This window comes from Anolis carolinensis, chromosome 1 (genome assembly GCF_035594765.1).
Source record: "Anolis carolinensis isolate JA03-04 chromosome 1, rAnoCar3.1.pri, whole genome shotgun sequence".
NCBI classification, from domain to species: domain Eukaryota; kingdom Metazoa; phylum Chordata; class Lepidosauria; order Squamata; family Dactyloidae; genus Anolis; species Anolis carolinensis.
Window position 1 is genome coordinate 156,690,687 of NC_085841.1, and position 21,500 is coordinate 156,712,186.

The 21,500-nt window shown below is 42.1% G+C and overlaps 1 protein-coding gene across 3 annotated transcripts in view; it reads left to right on the plus strand.

Moving 5' to 3' along the window:
• Window positions 1-21,213, plus strand: part of runx2 (RUNX family transcription factor 2) — a 250,911-nt gene extending 229,698 nt beyond the window's left edge. For all 3 annotated transcript variants that reach the window (XM_062957011.1, XM_008116687.3, XM_016996300.2), the window contains one exon: window positions 16,683-21,213. In XM_062957011.1, the coding sequence (XP_062813081.1) occupies window positions 16,683-17,389 (707 nt within the window). In that variant the 3' untranslated portion in view covers window positions 17,390-21,213. The remainder of the gene's footprint in view (window positions 1-16,682) is intronic.
• Window positions 21,214-21,500: the final 287 nt, after the last annotated feature.

The window sequence follows — 21,500 nt, forward strand, 5'->3', positions numbered from 1 at the left end:
CTCATTCCTCAGCTCCTCTCCTCTTCTCCGAATCAACCTCCTGGTCTCTTTCTAGATCGCTTGGCTCCCTTCTTTCACCGGTGGAAATCTATTACTTCAGATGCCTGGGTTCTCAAAATTGTCCAAGAAGGCTATGCCTTAGAGTTCGAGGAACTCCCGCCCACGGGTCAGGTCCTTCTCTCCAACCCTTCTCAAGAAATTCTCGCAGAGGTCGACGCCCTTCTCGCCAAAGGGGCTATTCGGCCTTCTCCATCGGTACAGGACCCTCAAGGCTACTTCTCCAGGTACTTTACGGTCCCGAAGAGGGGTGGGGGCCTCCGCCCAATTTTGGACCTACGCATGCTCAATGCCTTCATACGTCCAACCAAGTTCAGGATGGTCTCCATCGCCTCCATCCTCCCGATGCTGCAGCGCGGAGACTTCTTCGTATCTATAGACCTTCGAGACGCCTATTTCCACGTGGCGATTCGGGAGAACCACAGGCGCTTCCTCTCTTTCAAAGTTCTCGACCAGACCTACCAGTTCACCGTTTTACCCTTTGGCCTCGTTACGGCCCCAAGGGTCTTTACCAAAGTCGTCGCTGTCGTGGCGGCCCACCTCCGACTCCAAGGAATCACAGTCTTCCCTTATCTAGACGACTGGCTTCTGGTCGAATCCGACCCTGCCCTCCTCCGACGTCACGTCGACTACACTCTCTCTCTTCTAAAATCCCTCGGTCTCCAGCTAAACCACGAAAAATCTCACCTCACCCCGTCGAACAAAATCCGCTTCATCGGCGCTCTGTTCGACTCAATCGCTCAGACTGTCTCTCTTCCGCTAGACAGGTTTCTGGCCCTTCGGCAACAAATCACCTTTTGCGAGACCCACCGGAGGGTTCGGGCTCGGTCCATCCAGGTTCTCCTCGGCCACATGGCCTCCACAGTCCTCACGACCCCGTTCGCCAGGCTCCATCTCCGGACTTTGCAGAGGTGGTTCATAGACGTTTTCAAGCCGTTTCGCCACCCCAATTCGAGGTTTCTTTCGGTCCCGTCCCATGTTCGGCGGTCGCTTCTCTGGTGGAAGTCCCTCTCCAACGTCTGCAGGGGTCTCCCGTTCCACCCGGTTCCCCCCGCCACCACCATAACCACAGACTCTTCCAATTTCGGCTGGGGAGCCCACATGAAAGGTCTCACTGTTCGAGGCCTCTGGTCTCCCTCCGAGAAGGCCAATCACATAAACTTCCTCGAACTCCTTGCCATCTTCAAGGCTCTAAAAGCCTTCTCCCGCCTGATCTCCCAAAGATCGGTCCTCATCCAATCAGACAACACAGTAGCAGTCTTTTACATCAACAAACAGGGCGGCACGGGCTCAAGGAAGCTGATGCTTCTCTCCTCCCAGCTGTGGTATTGGTGCATAGCCCGCAACATTCTGATCTCGGCGATTCACCTTCCCGGGATCCAAAACAACTTGGCAGACGCCCTCAGCAGGATGACGACTTCCTCCCACGAGTGGATGCTCGATCCCGAGACTCTTCTTTCTCTTTTTCTCAAATGGGGTTTTTCCCACTCTGGACCTTTTCGCCTCTCCTCAGAACGCTCAACTGCCTCGGTACGGTGCGAGACTTCCCCCATCCTCCTCTCCGGGCTGCCTGGGAGACGCCTTCCTTCTAGACTGGTCGGCGGAACCGATCTATCTCTTTCCGCCTTTTCCTCTCATACCGAAGGTCCTGCAAAAACTCCGGTCGGTACCGATGTCGGCGATCCTGATAGCTCCAGCCTGGCCCCGTCAATCTTGGTTCCCGGCTCTTCTTCGCCTCTCCAATGCGACCTTCTTCACTCTGCCCCTTCTACCTCATCTCTTGTCCAGGGAGAACGGCCAGATCCTGCACCCGGATCTCTCCTCTCTACATCTCACTGCTTGGAGGATTCTCGCCTGACTTCCCTCCCGCAGAACCTGCAGGAGGTCCTCCGCGCAGCTCACAAGCCGGCTACAACCAAGGCCTACACTTATAAGATTTCTCGCTTTCGTTCCTTTCTCCGTTCTCGAAAAATTACTGTTTTCCCAACCTCGATACCGATCGTGCTGGACTTCCTCATGTCTCTGGCAGATCAGAAACTTTCTCTTGCCTCTATGAAATCTTACCTGGCCGCTCTATCCTGGTGTTTTCAACAACATGGTAGACCATCGCTGTTCTCCGATCACCTTGTCAAAACCTTCTTAAAAGGCTATAATAACATCTGCCCGCCGTCTCAGCCTCCCACTCCGGGTTGGAGCCTCGAGCTCGTCCTTTCCCAGCTCACTGCTTCTCCTTTCGAACCATTGGCTTCGACCGACCTTCGTCTCCTGTCTTGGAAAGTTGCCTTCCTGGTGGCCATAACTTCAGCGCGCAGGCCTTCGGAGCTGACCGCCCTTCGGGTCGATGAGCCTTACCTCCGTTTCATCACGACCGCGCCGTTCTCCGTCCGGACATCACCTTCCTTCCCAAGGTGGTCTCGGCTTTTCACCTTAACCAGGACATTGTCCTTCCTGCCTTCTTTCCAGACCCCTCGTCTCCCCTTGAACGGAGACTGCACCTCCTTGATGTGCGTAGAGCACTTCTCTTTTACCGGGACCGTACTAAGGACATTCGTAAGACCCCTAAACTTTTCGTGGCCCATGCTACAGATAAGCTGGGGAATCCTATCTCTTCACAAAGACTATCCCATTGGATTGCTCAGGCCATTGAACTGGCCTATGAACTGGCCAAACGCCCACCTCCTCCGTCGGTTCGCCCGCGTTCGACGAGAGGCCTCTCCACGTCGACTGCCTTCCTGAGGGGCATTCCCCTGGACTCCATCTGCAGGGCAGCGATCTGGTCCAACCCCCTTACATTTGTGTCCCACTATAGGGTAGACCAAAGAACTCTGAAGGATTCAGCCTTTGCTAGGGCAGTTTTATCTTCTTGCCTGTCTTAACTTTATGCATTTATGACTTCTCTGCGGGTGTTTATTCTCATGCAACCCTTTCTTGTGTTTCTCCTGTCCGTTACATGTTTGCACTGCTCTTTTGACAATTTGTGCCTTATTTACAAATGCCTTTCCCCCTTTGGGAAATGATGTTCCCACGTGCACATGTGCTCTTACAGGGTTATATCATGCCTTACCGGGCTGCTCTCGGTGTCTGGCGTGTGTTGATGCAATACTCTTTGGGTCCTCGGACCATGTTTTGATGTTAATAAACACATGTTTGGACAGTTTTTCTCATTGTCTGGGTTTGCTTAGCCCGCCTCCAAGACCTAAGCTTGCTAGTCTCCATTAGTGTGCATTCACAGAGTACACGAAGAAAAAGGACAGGTTGCTCACCTGTAACCATGTTTCTTCGAGTGTACTCTGTGAATTCACACAAGCCCGCCCTTCCTTCCCCTCTGGCAAACCCTCTTCCTTTCTCGTTGCCTTAGCGGCGTAGGAACTGGGGAGGAGACGCCGAGGGCTGCCTTATATGCCCTCCGGGGACGGAGGGGCGTGGCTACCGCCAAAATTTGAACTTCAGCTTGGGAAGAGTTTCCGTTGGGACCTGCGCAGGCGCAGCCTCTCCATTAGTGTGAATTCACAGAGTACACTCGAAGAAACATGGTTACAGGTGAGCAACCTGTCCTTCTGCGTGGTGTTCTTTATTTACTCTCTTGATTCTGGTATTTTTTTTTAATACTGGTAACCAGATTTTGTTGATTTTCATGATTTTCTTCTTTCAGTTGAAATTGTCCATGTGCTTGTGGATTCCAATGGCTTCTTTGTGTGGTCTGATATGATGGTTGTCAAAGTGAGCCAGCATTTCTGTGTTCTCAAATAATATTCTGCTTCTAGGTTGGTTTAACAAGTGTTCTACTATGTCTGACTTCTCTGGTTGAGTTAGTCTGCAGTGTCTTTCATGTTCGGGTGCTGCGTTTGGTGGTCCCTATGTAGACCTGTCCACAGCTGCATGGTACAGGGTAAACTCCTGCAGAGGTGAGAGGATCCCTCTTGTCCATTGCTGAACATAGCATTTGTTGAATTTTCTTGGTGAGTCGGTAGATAGTTTGTAGGTTGTGTTTCTTCATTAGCTTCCCTATGCAGTCAGTGGTTCCCTTGATGTATGGTAAGAATACTTTTCCTCTAGGTGGATCTTTGTCTTTACTCTCTTAGCTTGTTCTTAGTCTTGCAGCTCTTCTGATGACTGTCATAGAATACCCATTGGCCTGTAGAGGCCAGTTTAGGTGGTTCGGTTCATCTTGGAGGAGGTGGGGCATGTCTCACAGGTGCGCCTTTTCAGATGTGCTCAGGACTCCTGTATACATGTTTTCAGCTGTGCCAGTGATGTGACCTTTGGAGAATATTTGGAGGTAGTGTTTTCCTATGGCTCGGTTCTCCTTTGTGGACTTGCCCAACAGTACACTTTTGCTAGCAGTCAGAGAAAGACATTGAGTACAGCCAAAGTGCATTTTTTCCTCTTTCGCATTATTGCTTCTGCTGCTGCCGCTGTTACTTTAAATGTTGGAATTGTTTCCTCATAAGTTTGGAAGTTTTCACAAATGCTCAAGATCCTGAGCCCTGCTTCTTTGATCCGGATTATGACGCTGTCTGAAAGTGCCCTCTGTCCGAGTTATAGGGAAGATTCGTTCTTTCTTCTCTTCTCTCTCTCTCTCTCTCTGCCCCTCTCCCTGAGTTGAATTTGGTCACCCCCCTTTGCTGTCCTTCCTATTGAGTTGATAATAATAGAAGTAAACTGAGAACAAAGGGAGGAATTGAGAGGAAGAAAGAGAAACAAACATTTTTAAAGCAGCTGAAAGAATGGGATGGGAAAGGATTAATTGGCACAGTCTCTACCAGTTTGGGGCATTTTGGAGAGTATGGTCCTTGCTTGTATTTTCTGATGAGATCTGCGGCAGGAATCTCTAAATTGTGTTACATTTGAACAATACTGCTGCCCTATTTGTTCACAAAAGTCACTGAATGTGGTTTATTAGGGCCCTTCCACACAGTCATATAACCCTGAATATCTAGGTGGATAATTCTCAATATCTTCTTTGAACTGGATTATCTGAGTCCACACTACCATATAATCCAGTTCAATGTGGATTTTGTATAGCTGAGTTGAAGGGGCTCCAGTGTTCCTGGTCAAAGTTTAGGCCAGCTGACAGAAGAATGAATTGTCATATATATCTTGGGTAGAACCAGAGAAATTTTAAAATATGCTGCTCATATATTGTAAAGGTGTTCTTTAAGCCGAGTGTAACACTACCTGCCATTTATTCCTAAAATGTAATGTTAAAGTCTCCAGCCTTTGATGAAACACTAATGCACTAGAGTGCACCTGAGTTCTAATCCAGCACTCACTTAAACTAAGAAAATTTCCCCACTGGTCTCCATGAGAATTAACGCCTGTGTACTTTAGCTTCTCAGCACTGCCACTCTATTCTGGCATTCAAAGCCACAAAACGTCAGCTTAAAATACGTGTCTCCTGACCTAATGTCTTCATTTTTTCATTTTCAAAACTATTTAAAATATATCTGTTCATGTATGTGTGTGTGTGTTTGTGGTGTACCCATAAAATTGTTGTTGTCACCAGTACCAGTGTTCATTTCTGTCATTTGCCAAAGTTGATTACGGGACTTTCCATGAGCAAAACTAGCCTGAAATCAAGGCAGGTAACCTAGGATTCACATAGCTTTTCCACACCAAAATACGCAAAAGTTATGTTTTCCTTAAATGCTTTATATGCATTGGGCCACAGGTATACCTTGTAGGGCATGTTCAACTTTGCCTTTTTTCTAACTATGTTATTGATTTCCACTGATATCACCATATCAAGAATGTCTTCTCTGGTCAGGAAGATTAAGAGTGCCTTGCAGCAGGCATGTGTGACACTGGGGGGGGGAGGAGGGCTGGAAAAGTACCATGATCCAAAGAGTTTTACCTCCTCTGCATATTTTGATCCAAAGAACCACCAACATGGCATGTTATTTATTTATCATGTCAGAAATGAATTGAGATTACAGTTATTATGTATTTAAAAAACCCAGAAACAAAATTAAATTCTTGGCATTATACTAAATGTCCTTTGGCCAGTAGCTGGCTGCTTGGAGTTCCTCTGGTGCTGCTGTGAGAAGGTCCTCTCTTGTGCATGTGGCAGGGCTCAGGTTGCATTGTAATAGATGGTCTGTGGTTAGCTCTTCTCCACACTCGCATGTCGTGTACTCCCCTTTGTAGCCTGATTTCTGAAGATTAGCTCGGTGCCTCGTGGTGCCAGAAAGCAGTCTCTTCAGCACCTTCCAAGTTGCCCAGTCTTCTGTGTGCCCAGGAGGGAGCCTCTTATCTGGCATCAGCCACGGGTTGAGGTTCTGCATTTTAGCCTGCCACTTTTGAACTCTTGCTTGCGGATATGTTCTTGCGAGTATCTCTGTAGATCTGAAAACTATTTCTTGATTTAAGGAGCTGGCTTGCTGACTGATATCTGAACAGAGGATGGGCCGGAGATGTCAATACAATGGCATGAATGGTCAGGGATTGGACAGATGGAGAAAACAAATTATGCTATTAAAAGTCTCCACTAACAAAACATAGTTGGTGATATTTGGTGTATCCTAGTATCGGTGACCTCTGGTTTTAAGAAACAGAAAGTCAACCTAGATGTTAATGGGAATATGGATTCTCTAAAATTTACTGGTGTCCCTTTCCACAATAGGAGCTCCCTAGGTATACATGCTTCAGCCACCAAATGTTTACAACCACGTGTCTACCTTCTGATAAAACATAATTAATGTAAGATACAGAGGTGAGGAAAATCACATTCAGCTGGGGGCAAACTTGTTTTCAGCTGCTCGGGAGACAAATAATACTATGGAGTAATGGATTTGAACTGCCAGAAAATGGATTCCAGCTAAGCGTGAGGAAGAACTTCCTGACAGTAAGAGCCTTTCGGCCGTAGAATATGCTGCTGCCTTGGAGCATGGCGAAGTCTCCTTCAATTGATTTTTTAAGCAAAGACTGAATGACCATCTGTTAGGGGTGCTTTGATTGAGTGTACCTGCATGGCAGAATGGAATTAAACTTGGTGGCCTCTTCCAAATCTATGAGTCTATGGTTCTATGTGACATGGCAAAAAATATTTTTCACCACTTTAGTATCTCCTTAAATACTTTAAATATATTATTTATTTCATGTCATTTATTGATCAAAATATTTGTAACCTCTCCTGTACCTCATAGTAGCATGTAAGTAAACTGGGTTTAAGAAAATTAAAGCAATTTAAAATATCTAGTTTGACCATTAGCAATACTTCCACTTGGAAACTATGGGAAGACATTGAAGTTAAACCCCACTTGCATAATTTCCAACAGACGTCACAACCTCTGAGGATGCCTGCCATAGATGTGGGTGAAATGTCAGGAGATAATGCTTCTAGAACATGACTATACAGCCCAGAAAATTCACAGCAACTCGTCGTTGAAGTTGACAGTGCTGGCTAAGGTCCTATCTACACTGCCATAAAAGGCAAGATTGACACATATAATCCAGTTCAAAGCAGATAATGTGGATTGTCTGCTTTGATAATCTGGATTATATGGCAGTGTAGAAGGGGCCTCAGTATAAAATTTCTTCATATATTCACCTGGATGGTTATGAAAAGGTGTGCTCTGTCTTTAAATAACGGATGGCAGTGAAACTCAGAATGGGAATATATTTTCTTTTGATATTGGAATATGATGACCATCAGTTATTTTGGGAAGAAACCCAAAAAATACTTGGGAGAGACGTTAAAACTGCAGATGAATGCATGGGTTTATTTGGTTGAGTGATTTGAGTTCTGCCAAATATTTGTAGTGCAAAGAAATCATAAAAAATTGCTGGTGGTCCTCGCCTGGTGGGTACTCCTCACATATTTGAGAAAGTTGTATGAAGAATGCTTGATCCCTTAGCTTAAAACAAATTAAAGTCTTCAAGAGAAATGCATGAAGTGTAGATGATAGAAATACATTTTCTCACATGCCAGATGGACTATGAATTTTTGCTTTATACTTTATTTATCTTTAATTATCAGAACTTGAATTTTCACTGTTAGATACACGGAGCTTTAGTCTGTCTCTCTTTCCTTTTTTCAGATAATACTGATACATGTCAAAAACTGTTGTTATCAATTAAATATTCTGGTTATGCATCTATTACAAAAATATCAGCTTATTTCAAATCATTTTAAAATTAACCTGAACCTATGTCTTTCCTCCATTTCACTTTGACATGTAAGAACATTATTGTGATCTATGAAAAATACCACTGATTCCAACAGCAAGTCTCCCAGAAAGTTACATTATATGGACAGTGTAGATTCATATAATGCAGTTCAATGCAATTAAACTGCATAATATGAGTTTTCACTGACCATACAATGCAAACTGTGTTGTAAAGCGGAGTAAATGAGGCCACAGTAAATTCCCTAAGCAGCCATCCTTAGTCAGGTTCTTCATAGTTCACTCTAGGAAAGAAATCATTTCATAAGGGGTCTAAGTAATGCGATGGACATCTCTCATGTGTGATTTGTACTCTCATCCGTATCCAAGAGGAAATGCATACACATTTTATGGGATTGATTTAGGAGGCACTATTAGTTTTGGCAATGCAGAGATGGATTATTTTTGTTGATTTATTTGTTAATTGCTGACTTTTTAAAAAACAGCTCTAAAATTTATGTTCTATGTTCCATGTGAAGTTTTATTTATTGTGATGTTCAGGATGGGATCAAAGATGCAGTTTTGTTGTATTTGATACAGATATAGCAGCCAGAGTTGGCAGGGCTGCCACGTCCTTTTTATATATGCAACCTGAATTTTCACTGCCATTTTTCATATTTCATGAGCAGAATACTATTCACACTGCTGCCACTATATGTACAAGAGGCAGTGGCCAATTCCCTCTCTGCCCAATGTCTTCTCCTGAAGACCAACTGACCAACTGCAGCGCCATCTCCCTGGCCACTACTGCAAGGTTGTTGTGAGGTTCTTTCCACCTTCTGTTGAACATGGGGGAAGACCACAAGCCTCTGTTCCCCAGGTAGAAAAATCAGTGGGCAGGGGGAGAGAGCTGCACCTACCAGGCCCTTAGTCAGAAGAAAAAAAATTGGGAGAGGTTGAAACTTTTCCCCCCAAGATGACTTTTGAGGTCAGTGTCTCCTGATCTGGCACGAGATCTCAACAAGGCTCTGAAATTACCATAATTATGCAAAGGTTCTTCACAGGTAACAGCTCCTGAATCATTGCTCCCTCTTTCAGTCAGTTCTTGTCGGCTACAAAGGAGAATAGTTTCCACAACTACCAGAAGTTTCTTTCTGTTTCTTTCTGCTTTCTTCTTATTTCCTTTAACATGATGACGGGTTACATCAAGACATTTTCCACTGTAAATTAGCAAGAAGTTTTCAGCCAAGCACAAGTTATTCTGATCATACTCTGTTTGTTGGTGTCTATTGAAAACTTCTGTTGTATTTTCCCATTGCACCAATGATTTAGCACCCAATGCACCAAGCTGCTGATAAACACCTTTACCCCCAACTTCACAGTACCTACAGGATGCACCTTGTGCATGAAATGAGTAGACTAACCAGGGAAATCTTCTGAACCATTTGAGTTGAAATCTTAGATGCCTCTTCTTATCCATAGGAAATACATATCCTGGCAATGGAGTCGGCGGAGTTTGCACTAATTGAGCTTTCACTTGGTCATCAGACACAGTCTTGTTCATATAAAGTCCAAGGTCTAACAATGACATTGCTTCTTGTCATTGCTCCTGTTCCATGATTTCTTTGGCAGGGCTTGGATTAGATCAGTAGTTCCCAACTTTTGGGCCTCCAGGTGTTTTGGACTTCAACTCTTAGAAATCCCAGCAAGTTTATCAGCTGTTAGGAAGTGTGAGAATTGAAGTCCAAAACACCTGGAGGCCCAAAGGTTGGGAACCACTGGATTAGAGGAACCAGTCAGTAGTAGACACAACAGTTTCCAGTTTCCTCGGTTTTCACCTGCAATCCAGGTCAAATCCTCTTCCTACCCCACCTCACACCTTAGGCTTTGCCTGCTAACTGTGGGTAGACCAACTTGTTCACTTCCATTATGTCAGCTATTGCTGCTATTGCAATGTAAAATACAGTAGAGTCTCACTTATCCAACATAAACGGGCCGGCAGAACGTTGGATAAGCGAATATGTCGGATAATAAGGAGAGATGAAGGAGAAGCCTATTAAACATCAAATTAGGTTATGATTTCATCCATTCATCCAATGCTTTTGGGTTTGGAAAGATCGGCCGCTTACAAGAAACGTTGCCCAGGGGACGCCCGACTGAATTCACTCAATCTTCGGGGAGGCTCTTTCCGTGTCCCCCTTAATTTTTTAATTAATTTTTTTTATTTTTATTTTTATTTCCATTATTTGAAATGTACAATGCTTTTGACACGAAATAAATAAATAAATAAAATAAGGTTATGATTTTACAAATTAAGCACCAAAACATCATGTTATACAACAAATTTGACAGAAAAAGTAGTTCCATGCGCAGTAATGCTATGTAGTAATTACTGTATTTACAAATTTACCACCAAAATATCACAGTTAATTAAAAACACTGACTACAAAAACATTGACTACTAACAGGCAGACTGCGTTGGATAATCCAGAACATTGGATAAGCGAATGTTAGATAAGTGAGATTCTACTGTAATATGAAATAATTACTGTGGTAGAATAATACAGAACAATATAATCTCTAAAACCAGGACAATAAATAAAGAGCAACACTCAGAAAGTAGGGAAATTAGGAATTCCACAAAGGAAACAATCAGGGCCAGCTAACACCTCCCAAGAGAGGATTCTTCCAGAAAGGAAGCTGAAAAGGGAGTGAAGCAGTGTGAATTACCAAAGTCATTATTACTATCATTATTTTATTATGACACAGCAAACAAGATAGATATGCTGGATTTCATATCACAAAATCACAAGTCGAACACTTCCCAAGTGTCTAGGACTGTGTGATGTATTTTCGGATGATGCGTGCAGATCCCAGTAGGGTGGCCTTTTGCAGTTGGTAGATCGTGATTTTGTCAATGTCTATTGTTTCCAAATGCCGGCTGAGATCTTTTGGCATGGCACCCAATGTACCGATCACCATTATTATTATTATTATTATTATTATTATTATTATTATTATTATTATTATGTTGCTGTGAACCATGAAAATGAATACAATCTGCCTCCAAGTATTCAAAAACACTAAAATCAGAATATATAAAAATTACTGTGGTATAATAAAATCAGAACACTAAATAAAGAACAACACTCTAAAAACAGGGGAATTCCACACAGGAAACAATCAGGGCCAGCTAACACCTCCCAACAAACTATTCCCATCACCAAAGTCTGGCAAATCCTCTGTTTTCTGAGGGCCACAGAGAGTACAAGCACATAAAATATCGCAAACAACACCACTCTGAAAACAAGGAAATTCCAGACAGAAAACAATCAGGGCCAGCAAACACCTCCCAACAAAAAATTCACTCAGGGAGGAAACAGCCAGGCTTTAAAGCTGCAAGGCCATTACATTCTAATCATTTCCCCTAATTGCAGCATTCATACTTGCCTACAACAGACAAAAAAACCCCAACAGAAATATTGTATATTCACAACCTTTAGGAAATAATATCTCCTGATGACGCAGCTTGTTAAAGCGCTGAGCTGCTGAACTTCTGGACCGAAAGGCCGTAGGTTTGAACTGGGGGAGCAGAGAGAGCCCCCACTGTTAGCCCTAGCTTCTGCCAACCCTAAAGTTCAAAAACATGCAAATGAGAGTACATGAATAGGTACTGCTCCGACGGGAAAGTAACGGCGCTGCATGCAGTCATGCCACATGACCTTGGAGGAGTCTACGGACAACACCAGCTCTTCGACTTAGAAATGGAGATGACCACCAACCTCCAGAGTCGGACATGACTGGACTTAATGTCAGGGGAAAACCTTTACCCTTTACCTTAACTACCACCAATTCCTCAATACTTTATTTCCCATACCACCAGACTTCGCCACAGCAATGCGTGGCCGGGCACAGCTAGTTTAGAATAAATTTTAAAGCATTCACCCACATTTTCTCTCATAAAGGATAACCCTCTCTGTTCCCTCTTTGAATATCATATTTTTACCATATATGGTGATTTTGCAAAAAGACCTAGAAATATTGGACACATGATGTTGGAAGAGATTGTTAAGGTGAATTTCATGATGAAACTAGGGTTTTATTTATTGGGAATGCTTGACGATTAACTAGGAAGAAAACATGGAAGTCTACTACAATATTCTGAAATTAGAATAGTCAATACTCAGAGATGAAAGGAACCAATTAGCCTACCATTAGGAGAATGGTTGACAAAGATTTGTGCTAAAATGAACAAACTGGTTATGATGATTAAGGAAAAATAATGAATGAACTTCAAGAGAGATAAAGATGTATCTATCACTTTTTCACAATGGTGGGGACCATAATACCATTTATATTTTTCATGAATTACCACCTCTCTCTCAATCAAAACTGGCCAATCTAATGCTAAATTGTAACATAACCTGGAGCCCAAGATTCTAACCACCCTCAAAAAAGGTCTGATGCCCCTAAAATTTCATCCCTGCTCTCCAATCTGAGTCCAACAACCCCCCCAGGCTGTGTTTCCAACCAAGATCAGCACTCTCCATTTCTCTTATTCGATAGACTAGCAGTTTGTTTGTGTGCTTTGATAAATATAAGGACCTCATCAGGTAGGACAATGGGGAAAAGCAGCATGGTTGATGCTTCATCCGTGGAATCAGCTATTTGTTAAACAGAGGGATGCGGGGCAAGGGATGACAGGTTTCACACACACCCCGACGGTGATCACTCGATTCACCATGATGCATGGCGATTCTGGCGGTCCATGTAAAGAGGTTGTAAGAGATGCTTCCAAATGAGAAAGAAATGTACCCAAGCCAGTTGCCAGTCTAAATGATGTGTGCCTGCTTTTACTCACATTCTTTAATTCTTATTTGGATGGTGTAATATGCATGGCATTGCTCATTAATCAACCTGTTAATGGGCTGATATCTGACCATGAGTCCGGGTTCCAGACAGTAATCGGTTTCCCACAAACCAAAAGGCAAACCCAGACCTAGACTGTATGAGCAATCACAGTCTCACCCCATCTTTCACAAACCACTCTTTCTCCTTTTTAGAGACTAGATGCTTCTACCTTTTTAAAAAAATATGTGGAACACTGAATCCACGTTCTGTACCTTCTTTCTTTTTAATCTTTTCAGTTTGATCTCAGGTCAATGGGCCTTTCTGCTGTCTCACTTTGTACAGTGGCTTTTCAGCAGTTAATAACCATCCCTGAAACATTACCATGCTGAATCATGGTTTTTTTTTCTTTCAGAGATATTGAATAATGGTTTCCACTGTTTGTTCAAGTAGGTACAAATAATGGTTAGATTTCAAGCAGTAACTGGAAATATACGACTCTTTTCCTTCTCGTTCAGCATGATGAGTCAAATCAGTTGCTTGGTTCATGTTTCATCTTTTTAAATGCCATTTGATTTTTGCTCTATCCATCTAGGAAAGATTTCCTTGGGTCATCCAACAATTCTCTGTGGTGGGCTGATGTATGCCTGAGGGTGTAATTCAGAGAGGATTGTATGGAGGTATGTTGTCTTGAGTTGTAACCTCTTCCCATAAGTAGCTCACCTTGCTCTCACTAATCAAAAAAAGATTGCATTTTAAACAAACGATAACATCTTCATTTACAAGGATTCGTCAGCACTTTGGATAGACTGCAGTGAAGGGTAGGGATTGAATGAGAAAAAAGACACATGTTCTACAGCAAACAGCATTCGTGTGACTAATTCAAATGCAATTTTAAATGTGTGGAGACAACTCTGGACCTTATGAGGAAAATAGGAATGTGTATTTGTGTGAGGGGAGGGTACTTCCAAAGAAAAATTAGGGCAAAATAAGTAGTGGATTCATTTCTTTCTGTCTTTTAGTCTTTTCTCGTTTGTCTTTTTCCCCTGGGATCTGACAAGAGATTGCCATAATACTAGCTGAAATGCCAATAGAGGGGATTTGCTGATTGTGTTTTGCCTTATTATTTGGCACTTAGGAAAAACTGTTCCTTTCCTTCTGATTTCTCAGTTGCTTCTCAGACGGCTTTTGATAAATTGCAGCTCTGCCTGTTAATCCCCCCCCCAGGCTGTCTCACACAAAAGTGAGAAATATTATTGTACATCTGCTTGTTTCCTGTTATGGAAACTGGATGATCCTACTTTAGAGAAAACACAGCCCAACCAAAAAATGGTGTCTTGGTTTTCAAGCCTGTTTCTGCAATTATTTGGGGCACTGATTCAGAAAATCACATTGGATACATCACTTCTGCTCTAGTTTCTTAAATATGGTTATTGTGATTTTTTGAGGGTGAGCAGATGGTGACTGGTAGATGGCATCTGTATCTCGAAAACTAGAGTTAATAGGGGGAAAGTGGTGCCATTTTTGCAATCAGCAGGTCAGATATACCCAGAAACAGGTCTAACATTTGAGGCACCAAAATCCAAAATCATTGGATTCCATAATTGAAAAAAATCATTGGAAATCATCAGATTCCTTATCTTCAAAATATAATACACACAATATATTTGCTATAATTGCTATTAAATTATTAAAGTACACAAGATCTGCACAGTATGGCATCGAACAATTTTAATTTGAGTAAGCAGTCACCTAATAATAATAATAATAATAATAATAATAATAATAATAATAATTTATTTATATCCACCTTTCTCCCCGAGGGGACTCAGAGCGTATTACAGCATATAAACAGACAGAGGCAAACATTAAATGCCTTGTTACATTTCTGGCTCTGGAGGCAGTGCTCATCTCTGGCTCTGGGGGAGGTGCTCTTCCCCATTTCCAAACCAAGGAGTCTGCGTTGTCTGCAGATACCTCCTGGTTGTGTGGCCAGCATGACTGCTTGGAGCATCTTTTTTGTCTTTTCCCACAAAAGCGGTACCTATTTGTCTACTCACATCTGCATGTTTTCGAACTGCTAGGTTGGCAGGAGCTAGAGCTAACAGTGGGAGCTCACCTTGTTCTGTGGATTCAAACTGCCAACCTTTAGGTCAGCAGTTTAGCAACACAAGGGTTTAACCCATTGTGCCACTTCAGTGCAATAAGGAATTTATTACATATTTTCAAAAGAAAATCAACAACGAGAATAGAAAATATGGTACTAAATGATTATTCTCTACAGTTAGGTGACCTTACTGTATCTGCTGGCATTCACCCTCTAGTTTCCATAGACTACTGCTGGCTGTTTTCAAGTTTGGTGGTGCTCCTCTTCCAACTCCTGAATGTTCTTTGGTGTTGCAATTCTGTTTGGGAAGAGTCATGTCTTAGTGGCAGGCAGATACATGCTGTATTGAGCACTTTTAGTATTTCACCTCTCTGCAATTGCATCAATCTTCCAAGTCTTGGTTCCACAATCATATTTGTGCACATCCTTGCAACCTCAGTTTTTTAATACTACTTGTGTCCTTAATTTTTATTTTTAGTGCAATTCAGCCATTCTAATACTTAAAATAACAGAAATAAGAAAAATAAATACAAAATAAATGTAGAAGAGATAGCATGAGAACAGGGAGGAGAAAGGAGAGATGAAGAGAATTCCATCCCTTGACTTTACATTACAAAAGCAGGAGTTGCTCCGGCACCAAGGTAGGTGATGGAATGATGCAGGATTGGAAGCTACTGGTGAGTTTTACTTTTCAATAGCAAGGGATGGGAGAATCAAGGGGAAGAGGAGGATCAACAGCCGGATGCACAGGGCATCGTGTAATAGGGATCTGCTGTGGTGATCGTTCAACTGCAATATCCATTTGCCTGCCTAGTGTGATGAAGTTATTTCCCCGTTTTTATTTTTTTCTTTTAACAAGCAGGCATTTATGCAGATATCTCATGTTTCTCCACAGTTTAAAGCAAGAGAATATATAATAAAATAATATATATACTATAATAATAATAACACTTTATTTATATTCCGCCCTATCTCCCCAAGGGGGCTCAGGGCATATCACAGTACACATACATGGCAAACACTCAGTGTCATTTGGACAGACAGACAGGACAGACAGAAAGGAGGTATGTTGTGTTGAGGTCCAGCTTCAGTACCTTGGAGGTTGTGCAAGAGTTCAGCCACAGGGGGCAATGTTGCTCCATTCTCTATGACAAAGAGCCATCAGGATGTCCTCCTTTCTTTTGGGCACTGGCATTTCTGGTTATTTTCTTTTATGGTGTCGTAAAATAACTCCCCCACTTAATTAGCAGAACCTAATTTCTCTACTTATAGCCCTAAGCTGTTTTCGAACGGCTTAGGTAAATAGTGAGCTGAGTTTGACAGTCGGGTGCTCAACCCAACCAGGCTTCAAACTTGCCACCTTTCAGTTGGTAAATCTTACTTTTGCTGGTGATTTAGGAAAGGGAAGTGGAGACCATGATTTTTCTCTAAAAGGAACACCGGCCCAGAAATAGCCAGTTCTTCAGGGCCATAATTTATTTCCAGTTGATTGTCTATCCCATCTCTGCTCTTTGTGTTTGGGTTCCTTTGCTAACAGTACATAGTTATGGTTATTTCTCTTGCAGACTCAGAACCTTGCACCCCAGAGACTCCATCTGCCACTGCCTCACCATCATCTTCTGAAGATCCGGCAGCTCTCACAGCTCCGCCCTCACCATCCCCTCCTTTTGGATGTGTGACCTCTGTCTTTTCACCATCACTGCCCAACTGCAACATGACACTGAACCCTTCAGTACCAACCCAAACATCAGCTTCTGGTACACTGAACCTACCATCTGCTTCCACCTCATCCTTGCAACCTGGGATTTCTTCCACTATGCCATCTACTGTGTCTGCTTCAGCTGCCCATTCAAGCAGTTATTCCCCCACAGGTGTACCCATTTCACCCAACTACACACCCCATCTTGTTGACTGGCTTCCACACCTTGCATCTATGATGACCACTTTGAAGAATGGAAAGGAGGAGGAACAGCCACCCAGAGGGACTGGCCCAGCTGAGAGCATGAAGAGATGTGGAGAAACGTATCTGCCTACGCTTAGTGAGTCTGAAAATGGTCAGGCAGGATTCATCAAGCAGCAACCCCCTGAATCTGTTTGCTCGCCTCCTCCATTTCAGGGCCCATATTCTGAACATGCACCGGCCACTTTAGGGGACATTCTGGCAGAGCTGAAGATCATGAACAACCACCTTTCCAGCATAGCAAGGGCTCTTGGCCACCTTGCCTCATCCTTAGCATCCCAGCTGGATTCCACAGATACCCCAGGCTTATAAGAGGGAATTGGGGTGAAAATCTATTCCACATATGTTTGTTTGGGAAAAAGCAGATTAAAATCGGATTTCAAGTGATTTTTTCTCTCTAGTGTGATAAGGCCCATAATTATGACATTGGAAAAGAGGAAGGAAATTGAAATTGCAGATACCAAAGTTTTGGTGATTTAACAGGTGAAAATCTACCAGATTTCTTGCAGATCTAAATACTGTAATGATTGCATCTATACATTATATCAATGAAGTTGGCTGTATTGGTGACATGTAATCGTTCTCTTTCCATTTTAATAGCATTTGAAGAAATGCTATTAAACATAGCCAGCATGAAAATGCCAGTTTGCCACTGAGGGTGTAAATATATTCTAGTACAGCAAAGGAGATCCAACCACATTAGGAGATTTTCTATCACCAGAGATTGAATGCAGATCTGTGGTGTGTAGACACATCAGATTCGCCTATGTAGTGAAACTGAAAGCAGAGTGAATTAACATCACTTCTTGCATTGTTGGATAAGGCTTCAGTGCAAGAATTTAGAGTTTAACCAGAAATGAAGGAATAGTGTAATCCATAACTGAGAACTGTTGTAGAATAATCTGTTCACCCAAACTGTGAACAGTGATTGAAAGACCACCTTGACTTCTTCTGCCCCATAGGGCTGCCCTCAATCATCCAAAACACCATCAGTCAGATCCAGACACAAAGTGAAACTGAATAAATGTAATCTATTTGTAAATAAACTGACAAAATATACTGAGAGTCTGAAGATACAAACTGAAATATAACAAACAACTTTATTCAAGCCAGCACAAACATATAGTCCAATACTGAATTACAACACCATTTTTAATCACAGATACTTGGTGACTATTCAAAAATAAACCGGATAAAGACTACTTTATTTATTAAAGATTACATTGACTAAAGAGAGCCACCACCATAAGTCTGATAACTTCATCTACTGCCACAGATTAACATAAACAGACCAGATTCTTAATGGTTGGATTTTTGAATGAGTGGTAAATTCAATTTCATAAAAATCAACTTTCAGGAACATGACTATTTAAGAGACATAGAGACTAGCATTGCCAATAACTGAGCAGGCAGAATGTTAATTTCCAAAACAAATAATTGGACAAAAGTTAGACTAAGTGCTAAGCAAATTAGGATGTGCAAAACGGGGTTTATGCCTGAAGAAAATAAGCAAGGATCTGAATTGTTACCATACTATACAGTTATAGTGCTATTATTCCACTTTAACTGGCTAAGATTTTGAAGTTCCCCTCCTACACTTCAAATCCCAGGATTTCATACAATGTTACAATGGTAGTTAAAGCACCATAACAACAACAACAACAACTTTATTTTTATACCCCGCCTCCATCTCCCCGAGGGGACTTGGGGCGGCTTACATGGGGTCAAGCCCGAGCAAATACAATAAAAACATAAAATACATCAAATAACAAAAACCACGCGCAAATATAAAATATTAGACATTAACATGCAAGGGTAAAATGGCAAACATTAATAAAACATAATTTAATCATAAAAATAAAAATCATAAAAATGAACTTGGCAAAGTGCGCCACATAAATTTGTAAACATGAGGTAGTTGATAAAGTGCTGCAAGTACATGAGAGAATACCTTGGAATGGGATGGACCCTGTGGCTATATCAAAATTAACAAAGCAAAAGTGCAACCGATGGGAAATGGTCACAGATACAAGATTTGTCATGGTGATAGGTGGTCCTTATCCAAAGGCCAGTGTGAAGAGCCAGGTTTTCAAGCTCTTCCTAAACGCAACCAGGGTAATGAGGTAAACAATGTGAAATAAAATGTGCTATATTTAGATTTCAGTACTGCCTCTAAACTGTCTATGTTCTCTAAATGATTTTTAAGAATGAAAGCAGCTTATCAACCTGCTCAGAATGATGTCCGCCTATCAGAATTTTCTGGTTTGTTCAGTCATAGTTTGGAATGACCTCCAATCTGGATTTATTCAAATGAAAAGTTTTGGTTTGTAGGGAGTGGTGAACTCAGTTTCCCATAGCAAACCATAGTTTCAATAAAGCAGAAAGGTTTATATATGCCAGTGTTTCTCAACCTGTGGGTCCCTATACATTTTGATCTTCAACTCCCAGGCATCCTAACAGCTGGTAAACTGGCTGGGATTTCTAGGAGTTGAGAACCACTGATATAAGCCAAATGTGAGTGGGGAAGAAGAAAGGGTTGGGGAACGAAGAAGAGTGTGAGCCTAAATGCAGTCCTCATTTAGCAAACATACTGGAAATCTGTTGTGCTAGAAATTTGACATCTGAATTGGATGATGTCAGTTTACCTATAAAAAGGTCAACAGAGCATATATGTGGGTACAATGGGCCCTTAGTATATGCTGGGGTTTGATTTGAGAATCTCCCAAGGACACCAAAATCCATAGGTGCTCAAACTCCATTGTGTATAATGGTGTAGTAAAATGGTATCCTCTGTATAAAATGGCAAAATCAAATTTTGCATTTTGGATTTTTTAAACATTTCGAACTCCTGGTGGCTGAAAGCATAGATGGGAAATCTGTGGATATGGAAGGCCAACTGTATCTCTTCTGTATATGTAGCACATCTACATCTAAAAATCCCAAGTGTTGTAGTAAACAATTATCATGCAATGAATACTCTTGGCCTATTTAATCTGAAAGATGTCTATTTCATATTGTACACCAGGTTTTTCCACATCTGCTTAAATCTGCTAGAAGAGTCCACCAGGTTCACAATTTCAATTTACTAAGGCATATTTGGGACTGTTATTATACAGGACATGTGTTCATACGCTTAAGCTCTGATCAGACCAGCGATTTCAGCAACAACATTTCTTAATGCGGCCATATGTCTCTTGAAAAATTAGGCTAATCATTTGGATATTCTGGATATGGGCCTACTTCTACTGAAACATTAATTATGTGACCCTCCTAGAACACATGGTAATCTCCCATATTATAATGCACTCTGCACAAGTAAACTCATTTCAAAAACCTGTAATTGAGAACCAATATAATGTAGGTCTATTACTCCTGAAGAAATGTAAGACCAATTCCCCAATAAGTCACCTAACTGCCAACTTGTTTCTGGGAGGGAAATCAAATTATCACAATAGATATTTCTTTCTACATAGGGCATCACACTTTCTTGCTGGTGATACAAATTATGTATTCCTTGTCTTGATTTGTTCCTTTTTGTGACACCTTATTTCACAAGATCAAAGTCATAGTAATGCAATAAAACTCACCATTTAAAATAAAACAGGCTGATATGATGGCCTATGCCTATGTGTTTTCTTCAGCCATGATGACTGTGTGTGAGTGTATACTGTTGTGGATGATGATGAATTATGAGTATCACAATTTAAGAGAGATACTGACAAGCTCGAACGTGTCCAGAGGAGGATGACAAAATGATCAAAGTACCGGAGACCATAAATCCCTATGAGGAGCACCTTGAAGAGCTGGGGATGTTTTGCCTGCAGAAGAGAAGGATGAGAGGTGACATGATCATCATGTTTAAATATTTGAAATGAGGTCATAAGGAAGAGGGAGCAAAGCACTCCCTGAGTGGTGGGAGGAAATTGTTTTTGGAAGCATGCAAGGCAAGGGGGAAAGGATCTGGGTGTAAAAGGAAGACAAAAAAAAGGCTTTTGACAGCAAGGGGAGGGGGGAGATTGACTTTTGGTAGCAGACGGGCCAAGGGAAAACGGCTTTTGGTGACAAGGAAGGCAGGAGGAGGGAGAGGAGCAGGAAAGAGGAGAGAAAGCTTAGAGAGGAAGGGGAGAAGGAGGAGAAGGAGGAGGAAGAGGAGGAGGGAAGCATGGAGCCCCTCAGCATGCTTTGTTGAGCCCCAAGGGTTTTGTGGATCACACTTTGAGAACCGCTGGCCTAGAGGCTTCCTTCTCTGAATACCTTTAAAAAGACACTAGACAGCTGGGGATGTTTAGGTCTAGAGATCTCTCACTGAGCAGCAGGTTCAACTTAATGATGCAGGAAGCCCCTTCCAACACTTGATTCTATTGTTCTGTTCAAGACTGTATCCATAGATACCTTTGCAAGATGTCAAAAACAGACTGGCAGA